Raw genomic sequence first — 18213 nt, forward strand, 5'->3', positions numbered from 1 at the left:
CAACCATTCACATCTATAGCCAGTTTAAAGTCACAAACCGAACAACCTAACCTAACCAGAACATGCAAAGTCCACTCAGCAATTCCCGATTGACAAGATGTTTACTTGAGCCTGAATCTGTCTGAATATATTGACACACTGAATTGCACAACACAAATTAAACATTTATTGAGATTAATTGTTAAGGAGGTAGAAAGGAGCCAACTGATGCAGGAATCTGATCGGGAAGCCACCTGGTCGCCTCTATTTGTTGGCGTACCAGCCACAGCCAACTGGGCCGAGGACCCGAGGTCAGCCGAGGACTTGTTGGCGAGATTACATCTCACAGTTGACCTTTGAGTTACGTGACTCAAACAAAGATGTGTGAGAAAAAGGCAGCTGGGGAGTCATTTATCTCATTACCATAGCAAACTCTTGAAGACGGATGAATGGATGGATGGCTGGATGGATGGATGGATGGATGGATGGATGGATGGATGGATGGATGGATGGATGGATGGATGGGTGGATGGGTGGATGGACGGATGGGTGGATGGATGGATGGATGGGTGGGCAGACGATTTCAAATTCGACCTATCTGACTAGCCGGTGCTAGCTAGGACAAACTAGCCAAAGCCTATGTAGCCTATACGCATTACAGAGTTGTCTTAATTACTATGGGCTGAAACAAAACAAAAAAAAAAATAAATAAAAAATTAAGCATGGGCAGACATCCTGTAGAATGCGCCAGACAGTTTCAGAGAGGCACAACAGCAGGACAAATCTGTGCTTCAATCAGGGATGACTTTTTCCAGCATTTAATCTTTAAGAAGTAATCAAATATAGAAATAAAGGGTATAGCCTACTGATTACAGCAAGCAAACATCTATGGCACAGCAAGACCTGTGCTTTTGTCTATGGATCTTATCAGCTGTTGTCAATAACAGCATATGGCCAGATCCATCGGAAAAAACAAGCTGTGTGAATAAAATATTGTTATTCATAAAGCAGATGAGCTGGCCGTGCTTTGCTCATGGTACAGAGAGAGAAGCAACAGGTTGAAAGAGTCTTCACTTTTTTTTTTGCCAGTCTTGCCACTGAGTTGAAACGAGAATAGACAAGAACCTTATCCTCTTGTCCAAGTCAGTTGTGGATAAGAAGGGATTACGGCTGTCAGAGAATGCCTCCCACAGACCGCCATTCACACACTGCTGGGGCAATCCTAAGCTTCCACAGACCATATGTGTAATAATGCGTCGCTCTGAGTGTTTGTATGTCACCACGTGCTTTTCTTGCCTGTTGCCAGTTTGTCTGTTTCTGAGAGGAGAGTCCATTACGTCCTTATCAGCAACAGCCCAGAAAAAGTTCTCACGACTGCCGTCGGCCTCAGCGGGGGGAAATTAAGTCATGCATAGGAGCATGCCATCAAAGAACCTCTTCTGTCTTTCACATGTGTGAAGAGGACTGAGCATATGGAATGAATAGGATCAGATGTAACAACACAGAAATGAGCGCCGCCATCCTAAATGATGGATATGGTCAAAAAGTTCAATTCTAGCCTCAAGGCAATGGCGTCATGGGTGTCATACATGCACATGTACAGCTATATGGACACACACTAATGCTCGCACATGCATGTGGGAGGAAAAAGGAAACACAATAGCTTCAAACAAAAAGGAGAAAATGGGTCTGCCTCTTAGATTAAAAGAGCTGTTTGAGAAGCAAAATTAAAAAAAAAAAAAAATCAGAGACAATCAAAGCTTTGATAACAGATTAAAAAAAGAGGTGGTGGGGCGAAGAGATTCTCTGATGAGAGTAATCGTGTCCCGGTGAACTTTTCTGCTCAAATAATCTGGTAGATCAGCAGGGCGAAGCCAGCATGTGGTGCTCTGGTTCTGTTAGGATAAAGTCAGCATTGTTGTGTCTTTGCTTATGCTTGAAATGAAAAGAGAGTTTCTAATGGTGACTGAGCAGGACTTCATCAGCTCAGAACAGTGACAGCAGTAAAATGGAAGCCTGAAAACTGCAGCCAGGACAGGCCTTGCATGAATCAGGAAAATCGCAAATGATGGCACATTGGTAAGAAAGAGAGGTGGAAATGGCAGAGGCAGAGAAGACGTCAACAGTTTGCAACTGAGCCTTGAAGAAGGACGAAGCAAACAAAGAGGAGAAGAGGTGACACAGTGTCACTTCCACCTCCAGCATACTGACAAATTAAAAGCAGGAGGGAGATACAGTACTGCCGTTAAAAAATAACAGCAGGAGTTGAGATGCCAGCAGTGTTCCTGAAAAACAAGGAAACTACTTGCTCTTAAATTCTCAACGCAAATCCAGATCTACGTCATGTAGCCTCACTGATCCCCCAAAGAGTGAAATATCTTCACAGAGGAGCTCAAACTGTGTCAGGAGACCCTGCAGACTGCAGGACATCTGCAGCGTGATGCATGTGAAAGCAGATATGGCATCTCTGAGCAGAAAGCTCACAGTGGGAGTGTGCATGTGTGTGCGTGCACGCCTTTAGCGGCAGGTCAGGGCTGGGCAGGAACAGACCAGTGGTGCAGCTGTTATTATTGGGTCTACAGAGACTTGGCGGCTGGGGAGAGTCAATTAGGCCCAGATTTATGTCTCTCAGCGTGTGTGTGTGTGTGTGTGTGTGTGCGTGTGTGTGTGTGTGTGTGTGTGTGTGTGTGTGTGTGTGTGTGTGTGTGTGTGTGTGTGTGTCATCACACCAAATTTTGCCCCACAAGTGAGTGCATGTCAGTCCAACAATGGTGAAATGATAATAGAACACTGCCCCTTTGTGGCCCAAACTGGTACAGCAGGAAGTGGCTTTTAAATATAATTGAGATTAAACATTAAAACAAAAAAAAAAACAAAAAAAAAATGGAAATAAGGCTTTCTCGTGATTTTTAAATCAATATTCTGATCAGTCAAGCATAACTATTCAGATAACTGAAAAGAGACTGACACAGGTTGTGCCAGTGTTCCAGCGTCAGATCTGTGCACCTTGGACCAGCTGACGGCTGACAAAGTTGAACAGGAAGCACAACTGAGAAGGCACCTCTACACACACTCCACACACACCATATCACTGACAACACACATGTGCAGGTGTAGGAGTGATGAAGTGGGCGCCACACCTACACACACTGAACATCTACAGACTGTACACGCATAAGCACGGACAGCTGGCTCAAGCGATTCCACATCTGGCGGCGGTCTGTTAGTGCTGAACGCTCCGACGGCCAGACAGATGGGAAAGGTGGAAGAGGGAGATTTCAAATCTCACCGGACCCCCGGTCAGTTCTCTTATTTGCATCGTATGAATATACACACGTTCAGACATTTTTCACAAATTATGTGTCCCAACCGTTTCCTTACATTGAAAACCACATAAACAGAAATTTCAGATGACGTTTTCTTTTCAACATATCAAGAAAGCTCCTCCTGCAGGCCTTCAAATGTTTGCAGGACTGAAAAAAAAAGAAAGGCTGAAAGTGGAAATAGAAGTATTTATTATCTCGACTCAAAGTAAACAAGCTGGGTCATTTAGAAGAAAGTAATGGGTGCAGTAATGAAAGGCAGTTGGGCTGGTTTCCTTTGGAGTTAATCAGCAAAAACTAAGAGCAGTGCCCCCTAATAGAGGCAATAGCTGCACAAACAGTCCCATGACAAGTGGAAGTAAAAGGCAAAATTACCTTGAAGCGTTTCTCCATTTCAATTTTGATGACAACCACCCAGCTAAAGCAGAATAAATCTTACAAAGTTTGAAAAAAATCTCAGTGTTGCAGTGTAATTATGAGGAATCTCTTGGTTAGCTAAAGCACACTCTACAAAAGACACTCATTGAACCTCTGCACTGGAAGAGAAGACTCCTGCATTAAGGGCTCAGTCCTCAGTACTCACAGAGTGCTGTATTAAAGCAGCGTGAGCTGCTATCTAACTGTGGCAGGATGAGACGCCCAATAAACCGGGATCACCACAGATTTGAAAAGATTGTTAAAAAAAGGCCATTTAAGGACTTGAAGAGCTTCATAATTATGGAGTTAGTGCATCAAGAGCCACCAAACTCACAAGGAAAAAGCCTGCAAAACTCACATTCACAATGTCAAAATCCTGATGATCTTGAAGGGAGAGTCCTATCAGGGCTCGAAATGACTATAAAGTCAACAGATTGTTCTGCTTCTGAAAAACTGCTGGTTTAAACTGTAAAAACAGCCAATGAGAGACATGAACATCATATTTTCTAAGCATTATGACAAATTATAATGCTGAAGCAATACTTAACACCATTACGTGTCAACCTGATATTGCATAACCTTACTTTAAGCTTCTGGGTTTGCAGCTTTTGGTCCTTTTTGTTTTACTATGGCCAAAGCTCATGCAACCTTTCAGAGCATCTTCTGCTTCTGTCTGCTTGCAAAATTTACCTACAAGCTGATTTTTTCTTGCAGAACTTTACAACAAGGAATAGCACCACAACTACTGGGAGCTGGTTTGGTGACAGAGGTATTACTGTCCTCAGTTGGCCGATGAACTGAACTGACCTGAACCCTGAGACCGCCCACAGTGAGAAGCCCGTCCCGTGGTGGGACTGAACTGAAGGCGCCAGTCGAAGCAGCCACATGCATGTTGTACCTCTCTGATGCTATTATCTGTACGAAATCAAACTCATACAAGCTGAGAACGCTTAAATTAACTCTAACCACTTTTCTGACATATAACAGCCCATAAATGAATTTACCGATACATTTTTTTTAATTGAATTAACTGCAGATCACAGTTATAATCAGTGAAACAATAATATTTATCTAAATCTAATCTATAACACTAATCTTTAATTCTGAGGGGAAAATACATTGTAATTTAATGAGTTCCACAGAGGGAAGGAAGCCAAGGAAGCCAGGAGGGAAACCAGAATGGAAACCAGCAAGAAACGACAGAGGAAACCAGAAAAAAAAAAAAAAAAAAAAAAACAGGAATAAAACCAGGACAAAAAACCAGGAGGGAAACCAGATGATGAAACAGGAGAGGGTGAATGATGAACAATAATCAGTCCTCTTTTCAGTTGTTTTGCTCATAAACCATACTCTGTCTCACACACACTCTTTCCTCCTAGACACCATTAACTGTATATTTGGAACTACTAAATATACTATGCGAGTGTGTGAACAGGCACTCACCTCTTAACACAGGGCATGCTTAGGTCCCATCCAGCACACACACACACATGCACAGCAGTGTTTGCAGCAACAACATGGCCTGAATCGCCCGCACTGCCATCTGACTGAACCACTACAGTGAGCAAACACCCGGCAAGGGTGGATATCCCATCAGCCACCGGCAGCCTTGCGAGGGACTGTTCTCACTTGAAGCACTAAGCCGATAGGCTCCAGATGTGTACGCATGCTCACACACACACACGCGCACAGACACACACACGCACACAAAGACACATATAGACACACAAACACAATTATTCTGACAAGAGACACAGGTAGACAAATAATGCAAAGGCAGAGAAACAAGAACATTATGAGACTAACAATATCCAAACCATACACACACACACAACACACACACACACGCACGCACACACACACACAGGCGGAGAGGTAGAGAAATTAAAGGCTAAGAAGATTTAGGAGTTAAAAATAGATAAAGCAGGAGTGAGGAGCACAGAGCAGCCAACTGTTTGGCCTCTTGGCAAAGGATTGAGGTACACCTGAGCTACAACACCACCCACTGGTGTTCTCTGTCAATACAGTGTTGCTCTGTGTAAAAGACAGGATGGATGTTTATCAGCTGCTGGAAGTGTCCACATTTTTCCATGGCAACTTAAAAATCACATTACAACAGTAATTATTTGGAAGACGCACAAAAAAGAAGGATGGATATTATAGTGTGAAAATCCAGTGACATGGGCAAAAGCAAGGGCGTGCACACAAGCACCGTCAAGCCTGTTGTTCACATTGCACTGACTCACATGTGCATACAAAAGACTTACACAAAACAAAGATGTATATAATTTTTCCCTTAAATATATACCCTTAATCTACTCTTGTTGTGACCCAGACCATCATGTCTGATTTAAAACATGCCTGCACCTTAAAATGTTAAGATTTATGAGATTTATGTGAGGGGCTTTTGTCCTCACATAGATATAAGTCCCCAGACGGAGAGCTTGTAAGCATATTTAGGTCCCAACAACAGCAACACACACACACACACACACACACACACACACACACACACACACACACACACACACACACACACACACACACACACACACACACACACACACACACACACACACACACACACACACAGACTGTGAAAAAGCATGGCTGAACTCAGGCTTAGAGCTGTCCGTATGTTAATCTGGCCCATTGATAAGACCTGCTGAGCTGCTTTCTGTTCACACATTCTACACACACACACACACACACACACACACACACACACACAATGACACACAAACACACCCCTCAGACCACCACCTCCTCTATCAACCCAAACACATACAAACACACAGTGCAAGCTTGTTCTTCGTAATAATATTGTAATAAAGAATGACGATTAGTCGTTACAATATATCTACTGCAGTTTGGGGCATTAAAAAACACGCTCAACCTTTTTAAATAAGAATATGACGGCTTGTTGAAGCTATCAAATCATTTCCATGAGGAATTTTTAAAAAATTTTAAAAGACCAATAGTCACAATTTAGTTAATTCTGTCCTAACGGTTAGTTACTATTCAGGCCATTACTAAAGAAACCAAAATACAATTGTGGTCTGTGTTTTATTACATAAAAAAACTACTTGTCCTGTAACTATATTGATTAAATAATGGAATGATGAATTCACATACAGCCTTCAGGCATTTTGATGCGATTGCATTGACAGCTGGTTAAATGTTTCAGATACATGATAATTCAGTTCTCTGACATGTCAGAAACAAGAATGACACCCACCTCTCTCACGTGCATGTTCTCCAGCTGAGCTTCAGCTTCCTGGGCCGCCATGGTTATTATGCCTGCCCGCTGTCCCCGTCCCCACGGTCCGTGAGCTTGTCCCTGGCCCTGAAGCATCTCCAGCAGCCTCTGGATGCTCTCGTCCCGGGCCCCGAGGGTCTGCTTCTGAGAGTCGATCCTCATCTCCATCTCCTCCATGGTCTTCCTCAGCAGGAACAGCTCCTTGGCCTGACGCTCGTGCTCCGACTGCAGCCGGAAAAAGTTCTCCTCTGACGGATCTAAGGGAGGAGGGGAGGAAAAGCCGTCGCACCCGGGGACCTGACAGGGGCTGCAGGGTCGGAGCGAACTGGAGCTGGGCGCCGCAACCGGACCGTGGCTGGAGCCGTAGAGGGGCTGACTGGAGCTGTTCCTTGGCCCCGGCTGTAAGGTGTTGGCTGGGCTGGTTCGCTGTGCAGATGCCGCGGCGTTGCATCCGTACCCGGGGCTGTGAATGATAATGTCCGCTTCCTGTTGTTGCCTGGGATTGTACGTGTTGGATGGGCTGGCTCTGGGGCTGCTCTTTGGTACAGGACTGTGCAGGTTGCTGGGGCTTTGTCTGGGACTGTGTCCAGGGCTCAGGCCCCCTCTGACATCCTGGTCCATATGGAGCTCTCGGTAGGAACCAGAGTTCCCCTGCTGCCGCTGCTGCTGCGACCGGCTGTTCATCTCTCTGTGGGCCCTCAGCTCCTCCTGAAGCTCCTGAACCGTCAGCGGAAGTTGCTGCGAAACACAAACATTCCTTCAGTTGATCAATCCAAAAACTATAGCTCAAACTTCCGAAACACAAAAAGACACAAATATAAAAGAAAAAGACATATAGAGCAGATAACAGCAGACCTTGTTTCTCCTCATGTCCCCAGGCTGCAGCAGATGGAGGGATGTGATGTAAAAATAAAAAAATTAGAAAACACATACAGACACACGAGGTCAGAAAATATGGACAGGAATTAAAACACCCAAATGAGGTTAGTGGGTGAGCAGTTCCATGCTTTGGCCACAAGGGGTAGGGATTTCTCTTCAAAACAAAAAGAGGAAAGGAGTAGTTTATCACTTCATCCACATTCTTTTGATTTCTTTTTTGTAGTGTGACATTTCCACAGGATGTGTTTCAGATATTTGAATATATGTTTGTTGTAATTTTGCAAATAAATAAATAAACTAAGTTCATATAAATGACTCTCCTTTGTTATGTGATGGAGGTGAGGTGGGAGAAGCATGATGGTTTTCCACAGAACAGAAAGCAAACAAAATTCTCCTTTTCAAACATGTAGATCGGTAACACATGCAGGTTGTTGCTGAAGTCTTCGTTTTCTTTTAATTTTAATATGCATGTGTTTGTTTCTGGTGACGACCTATTTTTCGTTTTCTTCTGCATGTTCGAAATAAATTCATTCATTCATTCATTCAGTCATTCAAATTAGGAAACATTTAGGATTTTAGTGTTAATTTGTCAAATTTATGCCCCATTCTAATGCTTCCAAGAGCTGTAACTCAACACAACAGTAATATTTACAATATAATTCATGCACTGTTATGCAACTTTTTAAACATATTTTTATTTCTTTCATTTTATAATTAAACAAATTAGATGTACATCAGTTTGACACACCACACACCCAGAAAAACAGATGCTGGCTCAAACACAAGGTGATGGAGGAGGAGTGTGGAGGTTAAAAATTGTCATTCAAAGATTAAGGGGTGAAAACACGATCCACATCTGCTTGAAAATAATTGTTCCATTCTTTGGGAGACATTTCAAATTCTTTGTAATATCCTGAAGTTGATATCGAGGGTGGCAGACCAGTTAGTGGCTGGTGCTCTCACCTCCATCATGTTCAAGTTCCCCTGAGTGTGTGAGGATTTTTGGGTATTATGTTTCCTCCCTCAGTTGAAAAACAAAACAAAACTGAATTTGAGATCAAGAGTTGTTTTCCTAAATTTAACTTTGGTGTAAACGTGAGCATGTGTGATTGTTTTCCCAGCTCCATAAAATGGAGGAAATTCCTAAAAATGCATTAATACGAGCGCAGAAGAGAACAATAAATTATTTTTGTTGATTTTTGACTTTCAGCACCTAAATTAAAGATTTTTTTTCACAACACCCTTTGTCAGTTCAGTTCCTGACACAAAGTGATATTCTATTTATGGACCTACTAATAGAAAACTGAACATTAAATGTCACAGATGACCAAACCCTGACAGTGTCTGGAAACAACACGTCTCCGTTTTCATGGCTGCCAACAGCAAGCCACAGAGAATATGCAGAATATGTCAATTTGCACTCAGATTTTCATGACTCTTGATTGCAAATTCATTCTCTAGTTAAAGCCAGGGTTACACAAATATGGATATACAAAATGAAACAAAAGGAGAAAATGCAGTCACGTACATATGCTTATGAAACAAATACAAAATGAAACATTCATTGACACAAATAAGAGAGTATTAACTGTCTTATTTTTTGTTGTTGTTGTTGTGTGAAGCTATTACTAATCTTTCCTCAAATATTCTAACTCCTCTTCACAAGTCCAGAAGGTGGAGAGCACCAAGGACACGGAGCCGAGACGTAGGAGGCAGGCGAGGGTGAACACACATAATCAATGCAACAACCAGTTCTGAATATCAAGTCCGAGTGGGAGGACAGTCCTCCGCACACACACATACACACACGCACACACATACCAAGCAAGCAGATGGTTCAGGGACGTCTGTGGTCACCGCAGGCAGGAGAAAAGGTGACATCTCGTATGCTAATTACAAAGTTCTCCTGTCAGACTGAACTCTTCTTAAAATGTCTCAAAGTGCAAATAACAAGGTAAAGGAAGAGAAGCCAAAAGAGGGAAGAAAAAAGATGGACAGTAAACATGAGGACCTTGTCTAATGATGTCCGATTCTGTATGTTTCAAGACTTTTCTGTGATTCTGGAGACATGACAGGGCTGACAGAAACACTGGAGTGTCAGAGTGACGGAGGGATTTGGCCACGACTCCTCGGTAATGCATACTGTTAATGAAGCTGAAATCCACTGAGGCTAAACTGTTAAAAATATGAAGCAAAGCCTAAAATAGAGAAAAAATAATAATAACGGTGTGTGAGCCTGGTTGCAGCAGACGAACAGAATTTATTTGCTTACTTACTTAAAATCAGGAGAATGTGTGTCTGCACATAGGTGTGTGTGTCACCGTGTCCTTACACTCCGTGACAATGTGAGATGAGAAGCTATAAATATGAAAGCAGAGGTGGCTCCTTGGTTACGAAGAGAGAGCTCAGATATGATTAAAGTTTGCGTGAGAGATGGCTGAATGTTAGTGACTGAATTAGTAAAATGGCTGATAAAGATAGAAACATTTTGCATCTACTTGTTCATAATTCTCAGCCTAATTTTTAAATCTGAAAACATGAGGTTCAGTGGATCTAATATAACTCACAAAGATTTTAAATATATAAGCACAGAGACAGAAGGATGGAAAAGACTCCATAAACAGAGAAACAGAAGGTTGACAAGATGAAAAACTGGAGGAGATATGAGGAAAAAAAGTGACACTATCCTTTAACTACGAGTGAGTCAGACAGAGGAATGATTCTTGGGACGAAGTGGGTCAGACTACAGGGAGAAGTGGCACAGGACAGCCTGGTCACCATTGCTCCAGAGCGAGCTGTGAGTTGCTTTTTCGTGAGCTGGCGAACACTTTGAGTGGACGCCGCTAGTGCACGTTCCCATGGAAACCTGTGCAGCCTTGCAAATATCTTTACAAATGAGGTGCACAGAAACCTCTCGATGCAACCTTCAAGAAAGGAACAAAAGGTATGGCGTAAAAGGGATTATGTGCAGAGGAGGGGAGAGGATGAACACAAAACGCTTGATGACGATAATGATGATCATCTTCAACAAAGAGTAAAAGGTGTTGAAGTGACTCACTCTGAATCATTCATGGTGCTAGTTTTCACCACAGTTCACAAACATTTGCAACTGTTCAGTTTGTTTCCTCACCTGCAAATCCTCTTGGTTCATCCTGTACTGGTCCTTCAGAACTGAGCTCCGAGCCCCCTCCTCCCGACGGCCCCCCTTTTCTCTCTTTGCATCTGGGCTCCAGAAGTTGATGCTGTTCACGCAAGGCCCCATCCTCCCGTCCCGGCCTCCGTCGAGCTCCCGCCTCAGGGTGTCATTCTCTCTCTGGAGCTCCCTCAGCTGGGTGTGGAGATCGAACGTGGAGGCCTCCCCTCGTCCGGTTGAATTCAGCGTCGGTCTTCCAGACTGGCGACGCAAGCTTGAGGTCCCCGCAGAAAGCAGGGCCTGGTCTGCGCAGGACTCTGACGAGTGATGCATCCCAGAGGAGGTGATGTTGGGGCTGCTTCCCATAGCTGTCGTCCTGCCGACATAGGAAGAGCGACTGGTGCTCCTGCCCAGCGTCATGGTGCCTTTGGGGTACCCGCCAGATGGTTCCAAGGACTCTCGTTCGTTGGGATACATGGTGCCAGAGGTAGCATAAGCAGCACTCAAAGACTGGATGTTCTCCATAGACAGGGTCTTACCACCTGGAGCTGTGGCTGACCCATGAGCTGAGGTTTTGTTTGCCGCTGTGCCAGCTTTGGTCTTTATACCCGGCCTTGATACCGACCCTTGACTTCCGGCCAGTTTGGGCCCCGTTGCAGGAATCCCTCCTGACACAGAACCTGGTTCCAGGCCAGAGCGGCACCCCGGCACTGAGCTCGTAGCATGCTTGCCTTTTCCCAGTTTGGGGGACCGTGAGAAGCGTGAATGTGACGTGCCGGCATCAGTATGCCCGCTGCTCTTGGTGGCAGCAGAAAGCTTGCTCTGTGTGGGCTTGGCTCGAATGTTTAAAGGCATTTTTAGCCTAATTGGCAAAATATGACATTTGAAAAGAAAATGCTGATGTTTGTTTTGAACAAGAAATGTTCTCGTCCCTTTAGAGATCCATAAATTAAAGGCCACCAGCTGGCCTCTCAGTTTTCACCTGTCCATGTCTTGAGGGCTTGAGGCTGAGTCTTATTTGGTCCTATTAGAAGAAAGAGGCAGTGACTGCAGGCTGCAGGGCTCCCACACACACAGGCCAGAGGTCTTGTGATTTCAGCCACAGAGCCAGACATCGTGGATCCTAGACAAATCATAGTACAAAAATAAAAAGAGATCTCAAAAACTAAATGTTAATAGTGAACTTGTTTTTCTTGAAAAATGTCAGCTTGACTTTTTTAGGGTGCTTTGTACCACACTCCTTAAAACAAAAAACATTCAAACCACTGCCTGAGACTGTGATTTGAAGATAAAGTGTAAAATAACATGACTAATGTGAAATTTATAAACGATAAAAATCTGATAATTAAACTGACCAAAAACACCCATGATTCATCATTTCTACCTACACAATTCTTAAAATTGGACAAATCTCTCCACTGCATCACTGTCCAACAATACAATCATTCACTTGCCATATGTATAGCTTATCAGAAACATAGATCATGTGCTGCATAGAGATTCAACTTTAAAATGATTCTTTACACAGAAATAGTACTAAATGTGGGAGCTACCAGACATATGCATTTGCCATTAAAGGGTAAAATAGGTCTTCATTCAGATGCGACACAAATGTGATCGCTTGCTTCTCTTTATTTTGTGACTTTTTTTTTTTTTTAGCACTACGGCCATTACTTTTTAAAAGAATATTAAAGAATAAATAATTTAATAATTTCAAATAAAAGATGAATAAACAGAAAAAGCTGTATATCATCTCAGCAAAAAACATTTAAATCAGTATGCAGTCACAATCAGTCAAACCGTCTGTGAAAATAAATGCAAAATAACAGACTTTAACACTATAAGTTGGAAGAGCAATATGTTGCCACACATTTCATTATTGCCCCTTGAGCTAGTGAAACAGTTCTTCTCCAGTTTGTGGGAAGATAGAAGTCTGCATTTTCCACTTTTTCTTAATAGTGTTCAGCTCGTCGTCACGAGCTGGAAAATAACCGAGACAGTGGATCCTAGAGAGCAGAGCAACTTACTCCCAAATACTGCAGAGCTTGAAATCCCCCGTCTTCTTTATTAGGGGCTGTGAGAGAGCTGGGTGGGCAGCAAACCAATCTTTTCACTCCCCAGACTCCAGATTAGTGATGTGATCATCCTACTGTCGACTCTTAACTTAGTCAGTGTGTTAAGAAGTCAGTGAAGAAAGTGAAGGGAGAGAAATCAGGCAGCGTGACGATTTCAGCACCATGGACAGTTCCAAACTAAACTAATGAAGTGCATGAACTCTCACACTTTCTCATGTCAGGAAGAAATATAGGTTTACAGTGGTCTACACAGACAGCAAAAAGTATTGGAACGCCAACCTTTATTACCTACATCACTTGGAGGTTAAATTTATCATCAAACTTTACCAGGCTGTAGACTGGTACTTTAGGCTCCAACTAAAAATGGAGTACGGAAGCAGGCATTTTCAGCTAACTCCTCTGCTTTTCAACGCTGTGCCCACATGGAGATGAAAATCAATTTTTACCAACATCAGGTGGCGTGGGAGCAGGGGAACCGGCTATCTTTGACATGCAAAAATCCATGCATCACTATGGGATTTATGCTATTAATAATAATGAAAAAAGTATTTAGAAATCTCAGTAAATGCAACTCAATCCATGATGGACCAGATATTGGAGGCAGTCTGCAAAGCAGAGGCAAATCTAAATCATAATCCCTCCTCTAATCCAAGAGGATTGGGTGCTGGGAGTCACTGCACAGGATGCAACTGAGAGATTGGTTAAGTCTGCTTGTCAGTCATAACATATCTGTCAATCCCTTATCCATTATGGTTTGAGACAATGAATTGAGCTTCATGTAACCTGCAGGGCAATTCTCCGTTTAACGTTACCAGGAAACATATCAAGTCGTATTGATATTATGATTGACAATTTACAGTCAGTCTCCAGACGCACGCATGGCGGCTGTGTATTATTAAAGCTTTACGCACAGATATTCTCGTTAAGATGGACTTATCACTGGCATTGATGCATTTCAGTTGCCAAGCGCCAAGTTCACAGCTGTACAGACCCCCATCCTGCCGGGGGAGAAGCGCTGAAAGTGCAAGAATTAAAAGGAGAAGTGAGAAAACGCCTCTCTTCGTTTGGATTCTGCACTTACTTGTGAGTGTGCGGCCAGCTGTTGCTGCGTGGAGAGAAAGCCGAGTTATCGCCCAGCCTGCAACATCCGCATCACACTACAAAATCCACATGAAGGCTTCTGATGAAGCTCCACACAGACAGACAGAAGTCCAAACTCCCATGCAGCTCCACACTTCGGGACGAGCACGAGTAAAAACGGTCGGATCGCATGTGACATGCAGGCGGGACGCAAAAGAATAATTCTACTACGACCCCGGCATGAAGGATTAGTTTCTTGCTCATATGCACACTGAGGCTACATGAGTTCCAGCTAGTCCCTTACATAATAATTAATCTGCCACACACACTCAAAGCACGCCGCTTCATTTGTTGGAAACAATGTTTCCGAATGTTGCCACAAAGTGGAGCTGCGCGTCCTCGCTTACCGGACAGGTGCCGCTCCATCAGCGCGCAGTGTGGGCCGCCTGCAGCGTGTCCGCCCCGGGCTCGGGCTCCATGATCTCGGCCGCTCAGCTCCTGACCCGTCCTGCCAACAGCTCCGCGGGGGCGCGCTCCCCCAGCTGGCGCGTGCACGAACAGCAATGATTGGATGGTGTCTTTTTTTTTTTTCCTCCCCTATATTTACATAGACGGCAGCTGGCACCTGAGAGGTCTGAACCAAGGGCGGAAAGGGAGAGAGAGGGGGCATAAAAAACAAAACAAAAAAAAAAAAAAAGAGCAGAGCAGTTGTTGGGGGGGGGGGGGTATCTAAACTAACTAGTAACTACAACCTGCTGAAACAAAAATGTTCACTTCAATAGATCTGGTGATACATTAATAAATATTTCATATAGCTAACCAGAAGGAGTGAGAATTTAGATTTCAAGAATTACTGAGAGAATTCTCACACCTTCAAGGTGGTTTGATTTACATTCATGCTGCTGGTTTGAAACCGCACCAAACCAAGACATCATGCAGTTACATCAGCTGCTCATTCGGGGGCACCGGCGCCTGAAATGAACACTGACCACAGAGGGAGTGAAGCCTCACGAAGAAGAAACACAGCTCACTGATTGGTCTGGACTGAAAGTGGAAATCCTGCCCCAGTGGGTAGCCTCAATCAGCCAATGTATGTAGTAGTCTGACCAAATACCAATCAGCACATGCACTTGCATGAGCATTCACACATGCCCAGAATGAAGCGAACCTCCCCAGAAAGTTCCTGAAGTGGTCTCCGATCTGGATCAAACACAGCTGGTCTGAAAACACCTTAAAAGCGTCCTTGTCAGTCAGACATTTCTCAACAATCCTCAAAGCCTCTTCATGCTCTAAAATGAAGAATAAAGTTTGCTTCATGACGTCAAGCAGCCGAAAAAAGTTTGTTTCAGTAAAGACATTTCATACTCCAAGAAGAAGCTGTGCGAACTGGGAAGCCACGCCCCCTCACCACTGGCACACCTCTCCCGATGTTGCCATGATATGGTAAAAGGGTGAAGCAATGGCGGATAGAGTAGAAAATGAGTTGATGAAAGAAGAGGAGGGGGAGGGGGAGCAGATGTTTAAAAGCTGTGGAAGAGGAAGATTTGTCATTGAGACACAGAAAAGTCGACAGAGGCGGTATCCATTTTGGTCTGTGCGAGCCGGGAGAATGCGGAAGTAAACAAGGAAAATCCAACCAATCACACAAGACTCCGCAGACCGTACAGCAGACGAAAGTTTGCCCTGGACAAGGGTGCCAGGTGAGCGAGGTTTCTTCTGACAGACGGCACAAGCTGTGCGAACTAAATTACGCCATTTTCTTATGTGAAATCCCTGAGTGACCGAACATTTTTTGGCTCCGCTACCGAGTATGAATACTCCTTTCCAGTCCTCAATGATCCTCAACAGTCCATAAAGTCCTTAAAATTAATAAAAGTTATTTTAGTCTTTACAGTTCTCAATAGTCCACAATAGTCCTCAAATGTCCCAAAGACTCATCCCAATCTGCAACAGTCCTCCACAGCCCATTCACACACAAGTGGTGGCAGCTATCATGAAGAGCATTTAAGTATGTTAAAATAAACAAATAAAAGAATGAAATGTTCAATGAAAATCATGATCTGTTCATAAAAAGAAACATTTTCTGTTAAACAATGAGGAACTTCATGTTGAGGATTACAAAATATGTTGATATGAAGAATGTTTGAAACTTCATTGACGTTCAAAGACAATTTTTTTCTCAACAAGACCCGTGAGAATTATGTTACAGGAACGAGCCAAAATTACTCAGCAGGGTTTTATCACATCAAACTACTTTAAACTGTACTTTGTGAAGAGATGTTTAATTTTATGCACCTGTTCTGTTCACTCAAACTGATACAGAAGATAAACAACATTTACTATATTGTTCACAGGTTTGTTTATGTGCTGACACTTAGTTATACTTTCCAGGGGCCTCATTGTTTCTCAAACTTTGAGATTTTACAGAAATTGTACAAAATATTCATTTAAATAAAACTGGCAAAAACAAGGTCATACTCAGTACATGTACAATTCCTTTGAAAAAAGAGAAAAAGAAAAAAAAACCAACAGAACAAGAAAAAGAACATAACACGCCAATCAGTAATTAACAAAGTAAAAACAATGTGACAATTTAATAGCCGCATGCCCAGAATAAAAAGGGAATAAATATGACAGAAGAACCTCCAGAGAAAGATAAAACCATCAACAACAACAACAAAAAAAACCCATTGCTACTAATCTGGGACCGAGGGGAAGTTAATTTGTTTAACAAACTGAAATAATGGCTGCCAAGTCTGCATAAATTTTTCCGAAGAGCCATTGAGTGTCATCCTTATTTTCTCAAGTTTAAGAAAGTATAAAAGATCCCTAAGCCAATGAGTAAAGGAAGGAGATTGTGGAGACTTCCACTTAAACAAAATCGCCCGTCTCACCAGAAGTGTCATAAAAGCAAAAGAGTCTGTTTGGGAAGTAGAGAGGGGAGATGGTCCTGCAAATACCCCAAACAGCGCACCGAAAGATTTTGGGTCTATTGTCCTCCCGATTACTTTTGAAATAAAATTAAAAATTTCAGTCCAATAGTTGAATAGTTGTGGACATAGCCAAAACATGTGGATGAGATTTCCAGGAGAATGTTGACACCTGTCACAAGCGGGTGAGACATTAGGATATATTTTGGATAAGCGAGATTTCGTATAATAGACACGGAGAATTTTACATTGTATAAGACAATGTCTTGCACAAATGGAAGACTTATGAACCTGCTTTAAAATTTGGGACCATAACTCATCAGATATAGTTTCTCCCAAATCCTCCTCCCAAAGTGCTTTCATTGAACTTAGAGAGTTTGAGCGTATAGCCAATATCTGATTGTAAATAAAAGAAATAGATCCTTTCAACTTTGAAGAAGATACAAGCAAGGAGTCCAAAAGAGATTCTTCAGGTGAATTAGGAAAAGTAGGAAAGTGGCTATGAGCAAAACTGCGACCTTGCAAGTATCTGAGAAAATGTTGCTTTGGAAGGGAGTACTTCAAGCAAAGTTGCTGGAAAGAGGCAAAAACATTATCGATGTAAAGATCTTTAAATGTTTTTATACCATGGGTGGACCAGACCAAAAAAGCTTTATCAGTAATAGATGGAAGAAAAACATGGTTTGCTGCTAACGGGGCATTATGTGAATACATTTGCAGACCAAAAAACCTTTAAATTGAGTCCAAATCTTGAGAGATATTTTGACAATGCTGTTCTTCGAGTATTTTTTGTTGGGAGTTTGAATAGGTGAAAAAAGTAAGGCCACAAGAGAAACAGGCTTAGCAGAATTCTTCTCCATGACTAACCAGTCTGGAGATAGACCAGTGTCAGGTTGAAGCCAATATTTAAAAGTACGAATATTAGAAGCCCAATAATAAAATCTAAAGTTAGGCAAGGCCATACCTCCGGACAGTTTAGGTCGCTGTAAATACATTTTGGACAGTCTGGAAATCTTTTTATCCCACAGAAATTCTGAAACCAACGTATCGACCTGACTGAAGAAAGAACTGGGTAAAAAAAAAGAGGAATACACTGAAATAAGTACAGGAAGCAGGGCAGAACATTCATCTTTACACA

General features: G+C 42.7%; 1 protein-coding gene across 1 annotated transcript in view; it reads right to left on the reverse strand.

Moving 5' to 3' along the window:
• The window catches only part of LOC115407854 (ERC protein 2-like), a 105653-nt gene extending 90999 nt beyond the window's left edge, over positions 1 to 14654 (reverse strand). Inside the window, exons 1-4 of the mRNA XM_030118381.1 lie at positions 14553 to 14654; positions 10988 to 12113; positions 7834 to 7857; positions 6958 to 7716 (exon numbers count right to left, since the gene is read on the reverse strand). Coding sequence (XP_029974241.1) covers positions 6958 to 7716; positions 7834 to 7857; positions 10988 to 11845 — 1641 coding nt within the window. The 5' untranslated portion in view covers positions 11846 to 12113; positions 14553 to 14654. The remainder of the gene's footprint in view (positions 1 to 6957; positions 7717 to 7833; positions 7858 to 10987; positions 12114 to 14552) is intronic.
• Between the last annotated feature and the right edge of the window lie 3559 nt (positions 14655 to 18213).

Source organism: Salarias fasciatus, chromosome 20, assembly GCF_902148845.1.
Source record: "Salarias fasciatus chromosome 20, fSalaFa1.1, whole genome shotgun sequence".
In the NCBI taxonomy this organism is placed as follows: Eukaryota; Metazoa; Chordata; class Actinopteri; order Blenniiformes; family Blenniidae; genus Salarias; species Salarias fasciatus.